We start from the raw sequence: 18,643 nt of genomic DNA on the forward strand, positions 1-18,643 counted from the left end.
TGAACAAAAAAATTGCTTTCTCGCTAGTGGTTTTTTGTTCACATGCGGCATTTTCACTTTGATTTTTACTGTTTTTTCGATTTTTTGGATCGGATTATTTTCTAAATGGTTTTCCCAATTCATTCACAGTCCGTTCTAGGTCTAGTTATCTGTTTGGTCAATGAAAATTCTTTGAATTGTACGTCAGGACTTGCCCTGCTATGTTTTTTATTGTTAAGTTAGAAAAATTTGAAATTACTTGTTCATAAATTAAGTGTTGTTGCTTCGAAGCGGTTAATTAAATCATTTTATACTAATAAATGTGTGCGTTCTGGCGAACTTTTCAAAGATGTCAAATTTAGGTTTTTCGGATGAATATGTTGATTGTTCAATACAGAACAAATGTGAATACTCAAATTATGTATCACATCTTGGAAAGAATAACAACCACCTACATTTTAGACATCACAGCTAGGAGTATGAATAAATGAAGCTTAGTTCTAGAGTTTAGTAGTAAGAAAACAGTTTTCGGTGGTCTATACGTCACCTGATTGTTGTTGTTTAAGAGTCTTAAAAGGTCTCACACAGAAACCAAGACAATGATGATATCTCTGTTGTTATGAAGAATCAGTTGTCATTGAATTTGCATTATTGAAGTTCCATTAATGAAAAAGTTTTAGTCACTGAAGTTTCCTTAATGACAAAATTGGAGTTTTACCATATACCAATATTTTATAAAATTTTTGATAAATGCTCCATATTAAACCAAAATTTCTTTGAACAAAACTTTCTATCAAGCACTTTAGGGTGTTAATGCGTGTCCAAAATGCAAACAATTTGCTATAGGATTTTACGATAGGGGGTTATAGCAGAAAAGAGAAAAGAGCCCTTTCCAGAGCCTTTACAGTCTGATCAGATCCCTGTCCAGAGTCATGAAAATATGATCAGCTAGCGTCAACTGTCAAAAACGGCCAGTTCCCCACAAAAAATTATAACTGGACGGTGGAAGAGACTGTTTTTTGAAAAACACCGCCCACTTTTGTTGTTGAGCTGAAAACTCCACGCTTGAGACTATAAATATTGCACAAAAGAATACTTTTGTTAGGGATAGAATATCATATTTAAACCATATAGTCCGGGTCCTCCGTCCGCGAGACCCAAGTGAGTCGGTTCAGAGCGAATCCAACGGTTTCTGCAACGCCCGTGGGTGTGACCAGAGCGTTCTTGGGTGGCGCGGCTCATATTTGGAGTTGAACTTCATAGCAAATAGAAAGATGAAAAATCAAAGGACGATCAACTTTAACTCTTAAAATAATGTGACACAGCATTCAACTATTTTCAGGTGTTGTTTTTGATTGTGTTAAGGTTCTGGAGCAGGGTTGACCTCACACAGTGCTGATGCTAGTAATCTGGGATCACCCGGCTACTTGTCTCCCCGGGGATCCCTCACTCCCAAGAGCAACAACAGCCCCTGCAGCTCCAACTGCTCCAGTCGAAAGTCATCTTTTGGAGACCTCGGAGACATCAAAGTCAGTTTATTCAATTGGCACTCTGAACAGTTTCGACGCCTTCCATCTATGTTTATCAATTGATTTATTAGATAAAGGCTTAAAACTTTTTTTGCTAAAATGCTGGAGTTTTGTAATAGCAAATAAAAAAAACACTGAATTCCGATCCACATCAACGAGTACAATTGATATTAGTCCGGCAGTGTAATTATTTAAATGGATTTATTATTTCCATATTATAACAGAAAACTTGAGTTAAATTCAAATTATGTCGCATATCTCACAATAAAAATTAATTAAGTTTATAAAGTCAACCCAACCAGTAAACAGTAGTTCTAATTCATTTTCCAAATTTAAAGTCACGCCATGTTGAACAAGTAACCTTCCACAAAAAAGAGTTCCTTTTGTAAGCTGAGGAGAAGAAAGTTCTAAGTTGCTTGGGGAAACATTTTTGTCTTGTTTGATTTTAATTTCGCTGGGTAGTTCATTCCAATCTAGTATCGCTAATCTAACAAACGAGTTTTGCCTTTTGATAGAGAAAAATTTTTGGTCCCAGAACAATTTTTTGTCCTTATAGACTCATGAAGATTCCAGGTGATTAAAGGACGTCCCGATGTTGGTGAAAAAGCAGGTCGTAACTGTTTTTTTATTTTCCAAAAGTATTGTAATCTTTTTGTTTTTAAAAAGAGTTTTACGGGTAGTATATTCCGACTGCATTTAATATCTTGAACAGATTCAAATTTCTGTCTAAAAAAGGTTGCCAGTAATGACCAGTTAAGCTGTTTCTCAAGAGACATTATTAAATTTTGCTCAATTGCGTAGTGATAACCGCTGAGTAGTGCAAGTGACTTAATACTAGGGCATTTAGGACAAGTATCAATAGTTTTTGTGGAATTGATTTTCTAATAGCATAAATTGTTTTTATTCCTCGGGCCATTTTTCCGTAAGATATGTTTCACTTCCTCTTGAAACGTTAAATTGCTGTCTATGTGAACCCCTAAATATTTTACTTCAGGTTTCTCGTCTATTGGAATTGAATCTAAAATTATCTGTTCACTGAAATCTTTTCTTTTGCTCTTACCAAATATCATGAATTCAGTTTTAGAGTTATTAACTGCGAGGTGATGTTCATGAAAAAATCGAATAAGTTTGTTTGCATTTTGCTCTAACTTGATTTTGCTTTTGTCAATGGAGGTATCAAAAAATAAAATAACGGTATCGTCAGCATATTGTATGAGTTCAGTTTCATCGTCAACTCTTGTTGCCATGTCATTAATGTACAGATTAAATAGGAGCGGACCAAGTACTGTTCCTTGTGGTACACCTCTATGAAGCATTAGTTCATCTGATTTGCAATCATGTAGTACAACAGATTGGCGGCGGTTTGTAACGAAACTTCTTTTGTTTGTAACGAGATTTTTGAGTTCTCATCAAAACCTAAGTTGCCTAACTTGATATCCAAAATGTCATAATTGATAGAATCAAAAGCTTTTGATAGGTCAAGAAATGCTGCTGTGACAAAATTGTTAATGCCAGTTTTGTTTCTGATAAATTCTGTGCAAAATAATAGGGAATCGATGGTAGAAAACTTTTTCCTAAAACCATATTGATTTTTACTTAGTAATTTGTTGTCGTGAAGGTACTGACAAATTTGATCCCTCAAGATGGTTTCAATGAAAATACTTTTTGCTCGTGGAATAGAACAGCGGCAATCACTCATATGAAGTCACGTGACTCTAGATGAATTCTAAGTAAATTTTTTTGATATATTTTTTAAAAATTTTGCTGGCCACATCAGCTGCGTTTTAACAACATTAAGTGTTAACAATCATTAGCTGTATAATAATTAGGGAGAAAGGAAAGGGTTTGTTTTTTCAACTTTTTCAATTAGTTTAATACGAATTTCGAGAGACTCCATCGTTGCTCTTGTAACAACCCAACTCTGTGGTAGTAGTTATTGCCATTGCTAAAGGATTAGAGCTCATAGCAGTGGAACCTACCATCTCCACAACCCCAGCCAGACATGCTACCGTTGCACCAAAGCTCCGGTGAAGTATCACCTTTGTTAGCTTGATATACAAGCTGCGTTATTACACTTTCTGCAATCGAATTACCGTGTACGAAGGTAAAAAAACGCCATAGTTGGAGAGATTTAGTTTGGCGGTCTGTCAATGAGTGTATATGAAAAATGTTGTTGCAGGTTGGGCTGTCGTACATGGCAGACGCAGATAATATAACTGTGAAGATCATAAAAGCGAGAAACGTGGGAGGAATATTCAAGAGTAGCCAGAAGGACCAGCTGCGCATCTACTGCAAAGTGTGTCTGGTGCCTGGAAAACAACAGAAGCAGCACACCAATGACGTCACAGGAACACAGGACCCAGTCTTCAAAGAGGCTTTCCTCTTCAAAGGTGGGCAAAGAGGATGGGCAAAATTGGTCAAACTAAAAATCGGACGAAGGTGGAACAAATAATTGATATATTTGTCCATTAAATAACGCAATTAAACCATAAATTGCGCTTTTGAAACTCATTTTAATGTCAACATACAATGTCATCGTGTAAAGTTCAAATTTTAGATGAAAAATATAGGGTGTTTGCATTTCTGGTAGAACCCAAAATTTGTGTTCTAACAATCTGCTTGTTATTCGAAATCCATGTTCCCGAATCTAACCGAATGCATGAATATTTTGCAAGAACTTCAAACGCATCATTTTGTACAATTTCTTCCATTTCAAGATCTCACAATTGCAACAGATCAGTTAAAACAAAAAACCACTGCAGAGTCCACTGTTTTTTAAATTGGTTGAAGTAGAGCGATATCATTTGATCCATTAGATCCAAGTAATCGAACATTATACAGTGGACAAACTGTTCAGTGACTTTGATCCAAACGCCTGGGTTTGGTCTTATGGCAGGGCTTTTTGTCCTAGTGGGATTATCAGAACAGTTCCATCGAACGTGTCATCATAAGTAAATTCGATCTAGTCGGTCATATGTTACGTAAGGGACCTCAACCTGGGTAATACAAAGTCATACAAAGCCACATTGTAACCGCTTATGGCGAGCGAAAATCAAATAAGAAATATATCTCAGAAATCACTAATTTTGAGTTCTATCAAAATCATGAACACTATAAAACAATTATCTTTAAAAATTAGCAAAATAATGTGCTTAATGTCTTAGCACTGTTAAATAATCACGTTTTTTCTTAGGTTTATCGAAAGCGAACTTGGAGAAGTGTAAGATTCGAATCCGTGTGTATAACAAGTGTAGTAGACTGAAGAGAGACGAGTTCCTGGGGGAGGCCTCCTTCTCCCTCCTCAACCTGCCTGACAACGAAATGTTCAAACTCTGGTGCGATCTCACACCCAAGTCTGGAATTGAGGTAGTAACCGCACCTTTTTCAATTTATTTTTTGATTTGTGATCACCAAAAAAAACATTCGTGAGTGTGTTGTTTAGTAAACTAGAGCAATATATAATCAATAGTATAATCAATATTATATACAATGATCAATACGAATATTCCTAACATACAAATGCGTTGGTAATATTGTTCCCTTAGCTCTCAAACAAAGAAGTTAATCACTCATTGAATTGGAATTTAAAAATCACTAAAAATCTAAAAAGTATTAGCTCAGAACTCATCAAAACAAAGGCTACCCTTATTATTAACCTGCTTTTCAGTTTTGATCAATGCGCAAATTTCATTTCAATTCTGACTGCATCTTCTTTTCTGTAAGCATGTGTTGGTTTAGAACTTGGGATCTTTGACTGTGTCTCTGTGTCTGGAGAAGACAGCCGGGATCCTCACTGTCAACGTCATCAAAGGAAAGGATCTCCCCAGGAACCTACTCACTGGGGCACCAGGTACTCAATTAAGTTACATATTAGAGAAGACATCTTCTTTGTTTGTTCATATGTTATGTCTGCTGGGATTTAGCTATTCTCGTTTGACGGGAAGGAACTAGACCCTGCGTTGAACCAAAAGCAATCTAGTAAACCAGAATAGCTTATCTCGGAATTATTATCTTGTAATATTCAACAAAAAGTCTTACAGAAACTTCCAAATGTAGCTTCCTTTCATATTCTAACATACAAATGCTAGAATAACATACAAATGCTTACATTTTCTGACAAATACTCTTAAAAGATAAACATGCGTCTGAAATGAATCTCATATATTGAACTATCTTACAATAATCTAGCTAGATATTCATTCGCTCACAAATTTGCACAATTTCTAACCATTTTTGAAATAATCTTTTGAAACCTATCAAGGTAACTAGCGTCGTGTCTCGCCCGGGAACACAATAAATCTACAACATTGTGCAAACCTTTTTGCCCAATACGGGTCTCTACAGCTCATAAATGAACCTGGGTTCTTGCTTGAGTATGATCTTGATTCGTTGTTTTGTTCAGACCCTTACGTGAAGGTGCTTGTGGTGCAGGAGAGCAGGGCAGTGCTGATGAAGAAGACGAAGGTGAAGAGAAAGACTACCTGTCCCGTGTTCAAAGAAGTGTTCACATTCCATATCTCCACCTCCCAGGAGGACATTCAACACACATCAGTCGAATTCACTGTCTACGACCGCACTCGCATTTGGTCAGTCGAGTTGAAAAACATAAGAATATCGTTGAGATCTTTTTTTAAATTTTCGGCTCGAAACGAGGCCTCGATTTCAGGAAAAGACATGTCGAGGGGGGCGCCTAAATATTGACTTTAGTTACACGATCGAGTAGCCTAGTTAACCAAATTCTAGTTAACCAAATTCAAAGTCTAACCAAATTTATTTGATGACTAAAGCATACTTGTTTTCAGTTAAGCCAGTCGTTTGATACGTCTATTCATACTTTTTTAATAGACGTGCCGTAATTACATTATATAATAGCGTTCATGTTATACAGAGCATAACTATTTTTCTATTACAAAATATATGGGAACAGACTGAGACAAAACTTGATACATCTTACCACCACATACAATATCTTCATCATCCTGAATAATCTTGGGCAAGATCTTTTTAAACTAAGTTTTCTAATTTGGGTTTTTTCGTTCGCATTATACCCCCGCCCCAAGACATTATAGAGCCCATTATGGTATAATTGAAATGATTGGGACTGTAGGTTATAAGACCACTAAGCCGGGGGGAATGTAGGTTATATAGCCTCATAGCTAGGGGACCATGATGGGAAATACCTTCTAATTTTGAAAAATATGCCAAAAAACTCGATGTCTTCTTAACTTGTCAAAAAGTTTCAAGTTTTGATTCACTGGGAATGCTGTACAAAGACTGAGAGTGGGCAATTGGTAACGTTTAAATTAATAAGTATTAAATTAGTTCTGCTGTAAGTATAAACAAAACTAAAACACTACATAGAATGGACGTCAAAAGAGCTATCAAGTTGACGCCCATATGACCTAAGGAGACAAGTTAGAGAGCAAAATTGACTGTATTAGTTTTTCAGAACTAAACAGAGTTATTGAAGTGAAGAAACGAAAAATGTGAAAATAAAAGTTAATATCCATAAAATCTTTTCCGTTTAAAGTATAAAGTTTGTAAAAACTACATGCAAAACTTTTTAGTTTTTTGACGCGATTTTCAAAAGTAATCTAAAACGTCGGTTCTATTTTTTTCCACTGGTGCATGAAACTCCTCGTGCATGATATTTTGTTTGTTGCCTTTTACACAGAAGTGACTTCAAGTAAAGCGACATCAAATACTGGTAGTGGACTGCAAAAAGTATTTGATAGTTGTCCACCCAATGACCTTTTTCCTGAAAAAAAATAGTTAATTATCATGCTTTCATCAAAAAAAATCACCGAACTTTGACTGACTCTTGTTTTATATGTTTCAGTAACAAATTAAAATTCAAAATTATACAAAGCATGATCTTTCAGTTTTTTGAGGCCAAAAAGTGTGAGTACTTTGAGGCCATCCAAATAGAACAGAAAAACTCAATCGATTAATTTTTGAGTGTTGTGAAAAAATCGTTCCTGCTTTAATCAGTTCTGCTTGCAGTTTTCATCAAGTTTTTTATGCTTCTCAAATATTTTGGGCCACCCAATCAATTCTTCTTAACAAAGAGGTTTCAAGCTTTCATGTAAAAATTTTGTATGGCAAAAATTTACGGACTTTTGTTTGATATGTCTTGGAAAAATAAATAATTGTGTTTCTGCGTAATTGCAGCGGAGCAGCATTAGGCTTCAGTCTGCTGTGTATTAACAGTTGCCTGTTCTCAGCTGTCCTTTTTCAATTATTCCCCACATCTCAGACTGTTCATTTGGTGAGCATGAATGCTCTCTTTTTGGTGACTATGGCCACTTTTTTTGCGTCTGCGACTTTAACGTGGTACCATCATTGCAGCCAACATTGGTCAGGCTATGGTCAACCTGAAGCTATGGTTAAGTAAGAACTCATCCTCACACAGACAGCTTCACGGAGGCAGGGGATTGAACTCTCAATCATTGGCATGTCAATCACACACCTTACCTCTCGGCTATCACGCCACCCATTATATAGCTCTCATATTCAACAATCGACTGAAGAGAAAGCATCAAAACTTTCAAACTTTAAAATTTTGCTGCTACAAACTTTAACAAATTAATATTATGCTATAACATTAATCTCAAGCAGCTTTATATATAATATTTTAATTATTTGAATGCCATAGCAACATCTAATGATAGCAAAAAAATTTTGCTTCTGGCATTTTTGTTTGTGGTTTCACCAGATTATTTAAAAGGAAATGTCAACATTCGCAAATTCCGATTGCATAATTTATGAATGTTTTCCAGTCCTCCATAAAGCAATCCTTTTCTGATCCTACAAATGCTTCTTTAATAATAATGGGTATCTAAACTGAGAAAGTTAGCTGTCACTGGTGGGCAACTTTCACATAGTTAAACAAAACTATGTTCTAATGTTCAATTTCAGTCTTGCTTGACGTTCGTCCTCATTTGTCTCTTCTGTCAAAAATGAAAAATTTCAAAATGAGAGATATTAGTCTGGCACTTGTACGTTATTAGATCATAAAACTGTCAAGTGGGTGATTTAGAAGCAACAAATGGGAAGTTGGAAGCTTATCAGGCAAGCCATCAGTTGAGGTGCTAGCAACTGACATGTCAGATTTTTAAAATTTGAAATACGTTTGCGTTATCAGAGAAACTCTTTCGTGCGTATTTCAAATAAATCTTTAGTTTTGATAAAACAATAAGAAATGCCGGATCAAAACAAACATGCTATCTTTTTAGATAATGATATACTATGTAATGGCACCTCATGCCCTCTAACCTGTGGTGCATAATGGTGGGGTGCAAACGGAAATCATTTGAAACAACTGATTCGATCATCTTTATGAAGACCTTTTGTTGATCATCGTTAAGCATTTCTTCTTAACTCAAACTTAGTGTAGGGGAAAACCATGCACCCATTTTTAACCTATCAATGTAGTTGTTTTCGCTAGAATTGCAAGTGATATCCTTGGAAAGCGATTTCAGCCTGAACTAGTTCAATTAGCGTGTTTTTAAGTTAGAAAATTGCGTTGAGTCATTAGTCTTAAACTCTGGGCTAGCTTTCCTCCATTTTTGCAAATTCCCCGCTTATTTGGCTGAAAATTTGTTGATTTTCTGTTTTTCTTAACTTTGTCACGAAGTTGACGAAGCTAGTCGAAAAATGTCTGGAATATTTGTTTTTAAAAATAAATAGAATAATAATTAAGTTCTTTTTTTCAAATCTGCTATCTCGCAGCCAGTTATGAAAATTTATTGTCTCTTTAACCATCGCAGTATTCATTTAACAATTACAGTCCTGCTGATGCAGTCTCTGTTAATTCACAAAAGGGATAGTTTTAGTCTTTTTTGAGAGTGTTCATGAATTAAGGCTTTGCCAGTTTTTGCTAATTTGGCTCATTAATTATCCAAATTATATCATTTATCGTTGATATATTGAACTTTTTGACAAAATATTTATATCCATAATATTCAGCACAATTGCATGTTCTTAAAGGATGAGCAGCAATAGCAAGGCTAGTAATCTTTTAATCGTTGTATTTTATAGTTCAAAAATAATTTGAGTTGTAATCAGTCGCTGTGTTTTCAAACTCGCATTTTGTTGGATTTTTAATAGTTACAGTGTAGAACAATTCCCATTAAGGCCTACTGATGAAAGAGCCATGCAGTTTCCTAAACAGTTTCAAATAAAGACATCTAGTTTTTTTCTCGAAAACATATGGTCATTTTGACTTCAAAAAAACTTGTTTTCAACATAAACAATGGATTATTGAGCTCTGCTTTTTTCTCTCTTATTAGTTCAACTTGTGGTTGCTTAAAGTTTGCAGAGACAAATTGCATAGTCTTTCTAATGGATTAAACAGTATTGTTTGTTGCGGTTTGATGTTTTAATTGACAGTTTTCAGTATTTGATAACGCAAAATTTCAAAAACAAGATTGGTCGTTTGATTTTTTCCACCTTTGTTCATTTTCCTGTCTTGCTACTTTAATAAAAGCTCAAATTTTACCTATTTTTATTTCAAAAGCAGACCCACAGTACATTTTTTTCAATCAACAGATAATTTTTTAACGGCTTCGACACCGCCCTTTAGCAGAATTTAGATGAATTTTTATCTTTCGTTGGTGTTCTTTTGTAGTTGCGTGAAAAGTTCTGGATAATTATTGGTTGTAACGGCATGTAGGTGATGAACAAAGAAACTTATTTGCTGATTTATAATGATGGCTAAATTTTCTATCAGTTTCAAATCAAATGTTTTTTTTTGAAAAACAGACTATTTGAATTGTTTTTGAGTTTGTCTGTATCTGTCGCTCGTTTTGTAGACGTATGGCATATTCGGAATAATGAAATATCCAAACGGCTTTGATTGGAAAATTAAATAGTAAATGAACTTGCTTGATAATTTCAGCTGGTAGCTAACTTTTTTTGACTTTGGAATTATTTGTTTTCGAAAGATGTGTAATTGTTATCTTTGCTCTTTTTATTATTTTTTGACTCTATGAGAATTTTTACCCAGTTTGATTATTGAGAAGTCACATATTACGACGCTGGTTTCCAAAAAAAATAAAAATGGCTCCTTGTTATTTTTTTTCGGGATGGATTATGGTTTTAACGGCTTTGACTCCTTTTTCTCCAAAAATTTAATTGACTTTTTTATTTTTTATCTATCCTGCTCGCTCGATTCCGTAGACATAAGACATTATCTGGTTAATGACAGATCTCAATGTCTTTGAATGGAAATATTTTTGAACATAAGCTCATTGAAAGGTTTTAATTGATCTCTAATAGTTTTCATTACCTGAAATTAATTTTTTTTTAAAAATACAAACGCTTTTTAATCTGCCGTTTCTTTTCTTTTTTGTTTTATTGTTAACGAGTCTCATCAACATCTGTTCCCAAGTTCTTTTTAATGGAATATCAATTAATTTTCTAGTTTTTGTCTTCTTTGAGAAGACTTTGTTTTGACTTTGTTTTTAAGGTTTTTCAAAAAACAGTTTAACTTTTGCATTTGAATAACGTTTGTTGTTATTTCATTTTGTATTTTTTTGTGTCTCGTGGTCATTGTAATAGGAAGTTTGATCGGCGCTCTAACCTAATTATATACTTAGCTAAATAATTTGAATTGAAATTTTTTTTCGTACAATACTCGATTTTGAACAATATCTAAGTTTTTGAAAGTTCTATATCAATCCCTTATTTGGTAGACATTCAAACCAAAAATATATATGAGTGGCGTTGATACTTTAAGTGAAAACGTAATTTGCCGAGTTTCTTTGTTGAACTTGAAAAAGATGCGACGATTCGATAGACGATTGGCTATTGTTTTCACTTTCAAGTTAGAATTTTTCATTCAAAACTAAAAATTGTGTTGCATGTTTGCTAGTTTTTATATTTTTTGAGCAATATTATTTTAAAGAGAGTCTGTGTTTTCTATCAAAATTTTCATCTGTTTATATTTTCAAGATATTAGTTTTATTATTTAAACAATAAATTGAATCACGAAGTAGACTATGAAGCAATCCCTCCTATGCTGCTGCATTTTTAAAGTTTTTAAAACTGTTCTGCCAAACGTGATTTTCTAAAAAAATTTTAATTTGTTTCTTCTTTTGCTTAGTCACAAATTGTGAAAGTTTCCAATTTCATCCCTGTAGGAGGTTGCAAAATGAACTTAAACAGTCAAACATAAACATGTTGATCTAATAATTTGATCTCGAAACTCAACTGAAAGTTGTTTTTTTTGGCTACAAGGGTATACCCTTAATGCAGCCTGTAAATAAATACGACATAATATGCTCCTTTTTTGGGGGGTTTCAAATTACCATTTTTCTTATCACGACAACTACTTTGTCATAACCATAGCACGGCGAGAACTGGAAAATAACTCCAATAGCTACAGAGTCAGTTACTCTTAAACAAAATAAACTTTTGAGAGAAAACGCTTTCACTATATATGTATATATATATATATATATATAAATATATGTATATATATATATATATATATATATATATATATATATGTGTATATATAAATATATATATATGTATATATATATATATATATATATATATATATATATATATATATATTCTAATCTGTGTATATCTCATCTAGCTTATCTACTTGTTCTTCCATTTTATTACACAAGGTCTGTTTTTTTGAGCCGCTTAAGTTTTCTGACTTCAAGTTCTTTTCCAACTTTGACAGCTCATTTTAATTTGGTTTAGTAGCTTCAACTAATTTGTATGCTCGTAGTGTGTCTTTGCGACAGTGAACAATTTCTGTGCGGAAACGTTCAATGTCTCGGAGAAAGGGCACCTTTTCAACTACCCATCGCAAAACTTTTCTCTTTTCTTCTAAGGTACCCTTTTTATCATTATCGAAATTTTCAAAATACTTTGGTTTTACTATTTACCTCTGCTGTTGTCTGTTTTCTTCCAGTTCATCATAACTTTCGAAGAAACTTTGACAAGCTCTTTCTGAAGATACTGGTTTCTTTTGAACCAATTGGCTTTTCACACCTGCAAGGTCTCCGTCAAATGTTTTGAGCAATTCAGCTTGCTCACCTTCTAGTCTCTTGAATTGGCCTGACATCTTGTAGTCAGCCGTTTTCCAATGTCTATTGGGGCTCTTTCCCGCGAGGATTTCGTTTTGGTCCACCAAATTGAACCGAAGATTCGTTGCTGTTCGTGTTGTTGTTGATGTCCGGGTCGGCGGACCAAACGTTGCGGCTGCTCAAGAATCTCAGAGGAATTGATATATTACAGCCTGGTTCTCGAGTTATACGCCGGCCTGGTTCTTCACAAGTTTCGATTGACTAACAATCTTGCAGAAAAAATTATTCGCTTGAACGTATTAAAGGACTGCAACTTGAATTTTGTGGCTTGAAGTTAAAAAATCCTTAGTGATACTCTATGTTCAATCTCGTGCTGATATTTATAAGGCTTCAACCAGCAGCTAGTATTGTTGCTAACTTCTTGTCAATTAAGCTCGGCTAACTTAGAACTCGCAAGATTTTGAGATCTAGCAAAATTTAGCAAAAAGTCCAAAGTTGTTAAAGTGTCGAATTTTAGTCAGTCTGAGAGCCAACTGCTCTGTATAACAATTTCTAATGTTTCTAAATACAATTCAATTTAATTTTTCAAACAATTGGGTTAAAGTAAATAATCAAATCTGTATCATTTATAACATCATCACTACTGGTTTCTGATTGGTTAATCAAGAAAATGATTTAGGTCATTGTTTACATAGTAAATGTCAAATTACTGCAAAATTTATTTTGATTGACATAAGTGCGGATGATTATTACCTGGCTATAAATGCCTCGAATTCACGGTATTTGACCTTTAATGATCACCTAAAGTATCATGAAATAAACAACTTCAGAAACTTAACAATAATTGACAAAATATCCAAAAACTGCCAATTTTGCACCAAATAAGTGCTCATAGCCACACTTGCGGGTCTGATGCAATAACGTTCGTTGTGTCCATGTGTAGTTTAGAGAAAACCCTAACCGTGTGCCATAACCTCGGGTGGCTTGGGTTTCGCCTTCCAAAAATCGGGGGGTGTACAGATTTTCGGTCCCAACCTGTAAAAATTTTCAATTTTGACCATTTTTGAGTTTTGACAAATTTCAAGTTTTTTTAGTTTCGAACAATAATTCTTGCTGTCTGATGGCTTTTGTAGCTGATTTGAACTGGCGCCAACATCGCGGGCCCTGTTTTCGATCTCAGAATCACCATCGTAAAATACTGGCGCTAATTTCACCACTGGCCGGTTCAGTTCTTCATGTGCCATTTTGACTCTCGCTGATCTCACAACACCGTCCTTGCCAGTGAAGGTCTCAACGATCCGTCCCTGTTTATACTCACAGCGTTTCGCAGAGTCATCTACCAGCCATACTAACTCGCCTTCTCTCAGGTTTCGCGCATTTTCTATTTACCACTTCGACCTCTTGTTCCATTGTGGAAGATATTCACGAGTCCATCTTTTGCAGATCATGTCTGCATATGCTTGAGCCGTTTTGAAAGATTTTCTCAGGTTGTGGTAGCGTTCACTGGATGGCATGAATGGTGCACTTGCGTTCTCTCGCCCTAGCAAGAAATGATTTGGTGTGAGTGCTGTCGAATCTTCAGGGTCGTCACTTACTGCTGTCAGGGGTCTTGCGTTGAGTGTTTGTTCCACAAGGCACATTGTTGTGCTGAGTACCTCGTCAGTGAGGCTTCGGTTGTCCATGATTGCAACCATTGCTTTCTTGCAACTTTGAATTAGTCTTTCCCAGATTCTACCAAAGTGAGGAGCTCCGGGAGGATTGAATTTCCGAACAATCTTTTTCTATGCTAAGTCACTTTCAATCTTAGCGTTGTCCCACTCGTTCATGATTGCTTTCAGCTCATTGGCTGCTCCAACGAAGTTCGCTCCGTTGTCACTGATGATGGTTTTTGGGTAGCCACATCTTGCAATGAATCTTGTCACTGCAGCTAGACATGACTCGGTGTCCAATGGTTGTGTGACTTCGATGTCTACTGCTCTCGTTGTCCGGCAAGTGAAGAGGCAGAATCATCTCTTCAAGTTACCTTGTAGGAAATTCAATTCAAAGGTTCATGTTCAAAGGGTCCAAAGTAGTCGACTCTGGTATGGGTGAATGGGAACACATGTTCATCGAGTCGTTCTCGGGGTAGATCCGCCATCGGTGGGTGAATTGGATTGGCGTTCCTGTGTCTGCATTTGATATACCTCGACTTGATTTTTTTAATGCATTTCTCAATCCGATGATCCAGTACTCTTGTTGGAGCATGTTTCTCATGTTTTCTGTGCCCTCAAGTAGTTTGTCACAATGCGCTCTCTCTAACAGAAGTTGTACAACTGGATGTTTTTGCGGTTAACAATATTGCGTGGTTTGCATTGTAATCAAGGTCTGAAAGCTTCAGTCGGCCTTTCACTCTTATTGTTCCATCTTCTTCTATGAACGTTTCAATCGTTATTTTTCTTGCTGTCTGGTGGCTTTTGTAGATGATTTGAAGTGGCGCCAACAATATATATATATATATATATATATATATATATATATATATATATATATATATATATATATGTATATATATATGGAATCCCTACAAATGGAATCACTATTGTGAACTCAAGATAATGAATTAAAGAGGCAATAGGCCAAATCGAACAAAAATGTAAGGATTGAACGATATGAACAGAAATGGTTTCAAAAGATAAAAGTTCCACAGCAGAATCACAACATGAAAATTTTTGTTTTTTATACACCAGAAAGTTTACAACACCTGTCTTTAATGAAACTAAGTGATGGGACAACCAAAACGACAAAACAAAGTGGGTATGGGAACAAAAGGAAAATTGCTCTGGGTCTCTTTTGATCAAAAATGTGTTTTTGATGGCTAAACTAAGTCTCTTCACGAATTATAGTGTTAATATTTTCATTTTCAAAGTGGAATGTTTCATTCAACACTAAAGATTTTTGGCGAGTTTTGTATTTGATAGTTTTTAGATTTTTTCAAGAATTTTTATAATACTGAGAGTCTGTGTTTTTATCAAAATTTTATTCTCTTTCTATTGTCAAGTTCAAATGTTTTATTTTATAAAAGCGGAAAATTCCAGAATAAAACGATAGTGGGTTGAAGTGGTCAACTTTTATTTTGGTAGATAAAAGAGTTTTAAGAAATTTTTTTCCTTTCTATTGCAAGGGTGCGCGATGATTATCGAGTCTTTATAGTATTGAAAGCTTGGAAAATCATAGTCCAAACTATAGTCCAAGATTTACAGTTTAAACTGCTCCATCGATGCACAGAAGCTAAAAATTTTGTAAACATTTTTGATAACTTAATTTTAAAGGAATTAACTTTTCCTGTTTGTGTGCTATCATATTTTAATTTATGAGAACCGTGAAAACAAAAAGGATTGATTTATTCATCATTCTCTCGTTATATTTATTGCTCAACTTTTTTATGGACGTTTTAAAAAATTAATTTTGTAACTTTTACAAAATTGCTCTGAAAACCGGTAAGCCACATCTCTAGTAATATTCACGCGTGATTGCTCTCTCTGCAATGTTGAATTCTGACCAGGAGCAAATCGGATGTTGCAGTTTCCTGAGCAAAATTGACTCTCGACCTAATCAACGCTTGTCAGTTATTTGTTCAAGCTCCAAAATTTGCTACTTCTGAGATAAGAGCCCCGTGTGAATTCCCTTAAGAGACAGGGGTATGGGTTGAACATAGCACTCAACATTGAGTTTGGATTTTATGTTAGTTTGGAGTTAGTAGGATTTTATGAAGGCAGCGGAGAGGGAAGGGGGAGGGGTTTGGGTTGGTTTATAGTTGAAACAGAGGTTAACACGGCATTAAAATTGGTAAATGGCTCAAGATGAATATGAATTGCAGGCGGAAATTAGTTGGGAGAGGGAGGCATTTTTAAGGGTTGGTAGTTGAATGTGCAATTATTTTGTATTATTATGTATGGTGTTGGATAAACAGGCTGCTTCTTTAGCCAGCAAAAGGGCAGGGGGCTGTCGGGCTGTCTTAGGGGTAAGTGAATCTACATAAAAAGAACAGAGGAAATGTTTTCAGAGGATATAGGTCAGAGCGAAAAGCTATGGAATGTGTGCATAGCTTTCGAAACAGGTGAATAATTGCGTGTCTGTGCGTGTTTGTGTGTGTTTGTGTATGTGTGTGCGTGTGTGCGTTTGTGTGTGTGTGCGTGTGCGTGTGTGTGTGTGTGTGTGTGTGTGTGTGTGTGTGTGTGTGTGTGTGTGTGTGTGTGTGTGTGTGTGTGTGTGTGTGTGTGTGTGTTTATGTATGTATGTATGTATGTAAGAATGTATGTATGTATGTATGTATGTATGTATGTATGTATGTATGTATGTATGTATGTATGTATGTATGTATGTATGTATGTATGTATGTATGTATGTATGTATGTATGTATGTATGTATGTATGTATGTATGTATGTATGTATGTATGTATGTATGTATGTATGTATGTATGTATGTATGTATGTATGTATGTATGTATGTATGTATGTATGTATGTATGTATGTATGTATGTATGTATGTATGTATGTATGTATGTATGTATGTATGTATGTATGTATGTATGTATGTATGTATGTATGTATGTATGTATGTATGTATGTATGTATGTATGTATGTATGTATGTATGTATGTATGTATGTATGTATGTATGTATGTATGTATGTATGTATGTATGTATGTATGTATGTATGTATGTATGTATGTATGTATGTATGTATGTATGTATGTATGTATGTATGTATGTATGTATGTATGTATGTATGTATGTATGTATGTATGTATGTATGTATGTATGTATGTATGTATGTATGTATGTATGTATGTATGTATGTATGTATGTATGTATGTATGTATGTATGTATGTATGTATGTATGTATGTATGTATGTATGTATGTATGTATGTATGTATGTATGTATGTATGTATGTATGTATGTATGTATGTATGTATGTATGTATGTATGTATGTATGTATGTATGTATGTATGTATGTATGTATGTATGTATGTATGTATGTATGTATGTATGTATGTATGTATGTATGTATGTATGTATGTATGTATGTATGTATGTATGTATGTATGTATGTATGTATGTATGTATGTATGTATGTATGTATGTATGTATGTATGTATGTATGTATGTATGTATGTATGTATGTATGTATGTATGTATGTATGTATGTATGTATGTATGTATGTATGTATGTATGTATGTATGTATGTATGTATGTATGTATGTATGTATGTATGTATGTATGTATGTATGTATGTATGTATGTATGTATGTATGTATGTATGTATGTATGTATGTATGTATGTATGTATGTATGTATGTATGTATGTATGTATGTATGTATGTATGTATGTATGTATGTATGTATGTATGTATGTATGTATGTATGTATGTATGTATGTATGTATGTATGTATGTATGTATGTATGTATGTATTTTTCTATATTTATTTGTATGTATGTGTGCATGTTATGCGTATGTGTATGTATGTGTGTATGTATGTGTATGAAATATCGTTGCTCAAAATATTTTATTCGCTTACTCAGCAACGATCTTCCAGCGTATAAAATTGAACCTCTCTCTACCATGAGAATAAAACAACATGACAGGTCAAAAAAGTAACTTTCGATATAAGAAAGAACAATAAGTTTTTAACTGATTCTTTTATTGCACAAGCCATTCCAATTTATAATAGTCTGCCTTCTAATATTAGACTAAAAACAACATCGAAAGCTTCCTTAAAAAAACAACTGAAAGAATATTTTTGGAAAGAATTTTTGAAGGACCCAAAAGTAACTGATATTAAAGATGATATTGAGAGCATTAGATTTTAATTTTAATTTTTAATCTTCACGATGTACATATAAAATTATGAGAACATTTTATGTTCGCATTTTAGGCCATTTTTTAATAATGTAAGGTCAAATTTTTAGTTAAGTAATTTAATGATTTTATAATTTTACATAATGTTATATTCTTAACTTTACATTGCCTCTTTTACCATTTGCTTTTTATACTTATGTGTACCAGAGGAAATTAACAATGTTCTTTTTTTTTGTATGT

General features: G+C 34.3%; 1 protein-coding gene across 1 annotated transcript; it reads left to right on the forward strand.

Annotated features, from left to right (window-relative positions):
• Window positions 1–1,239: 1,239 nt before the first annotated feature.
• Window positions 1,240–6,562, forward strand: LOC142357471 (synaptotagmin-7-like). Its single transcript, XM_075409081.1, has 5 exons — window positions 1,240–1,508; window positions 3,688–3,898; window positions 4,702–4,874; window positions 5,247–5,358; window positions 5,911–6,562. Exons 2-5 carry the CDS (start codon window positions 3,703–3,705, stop codon window positions 6,207–6,209), a joined length of 780 nt encoding a protein of 259 aa, XP_075265196.1. The 5' UTR covers window positions 1,240–1,508; window positions 3,688–3,702; the 3' UTR covers window positions 6,210–6,562.
• The last annotated feature ends 12,081 nt before the right edge of the window (window positions 6,563–18,643 follow it).

Source organism: Convolutriloba macropyga, unplaced genomic scaffold, assembly GCF_964194025.1.
Source record: "Convolutriloba macropyga unplaced genomic scaffold, txConMacr16.3 SCAFFOLD_4808, whole genome shotgun sequence".
Classification (NCBI taxonomy): domain Eukaryota; kingdom Metazoa; phylum Xenacoelomorpha; order Acoela; family Convolutidae; genus Convolutriloba; species Convolutriloba macropyga.

What these genes read in the sequence shown, in the direction of transcription:
- LOC142357471 (XM_075409081.1), top strand. Translation starts at nt 3,703, where the DNA reads ATGGCAGACGCAGATAATATAACTGTGAAGATCATAAAAGCGAGAAAC. An exon ending in AGAGGCTTTCCTCTTCAAAG is followed by an intron (nt 3,899 to 4,701) that starts GTGGGCAAAGAG and finishes GTTTTTTCTTAG; the next exon opens with GTTTATCGAAAGCGAACTTG. An exon ending in CCTACTCACTGGGGCACCAG is followed by an intron (nt 5,359 to 5,910) that starts GTACTCAATTAA and finishes TGTTTTGTTCAG; the next exon opens with ACCCTTACGTGAAGGTGCTT.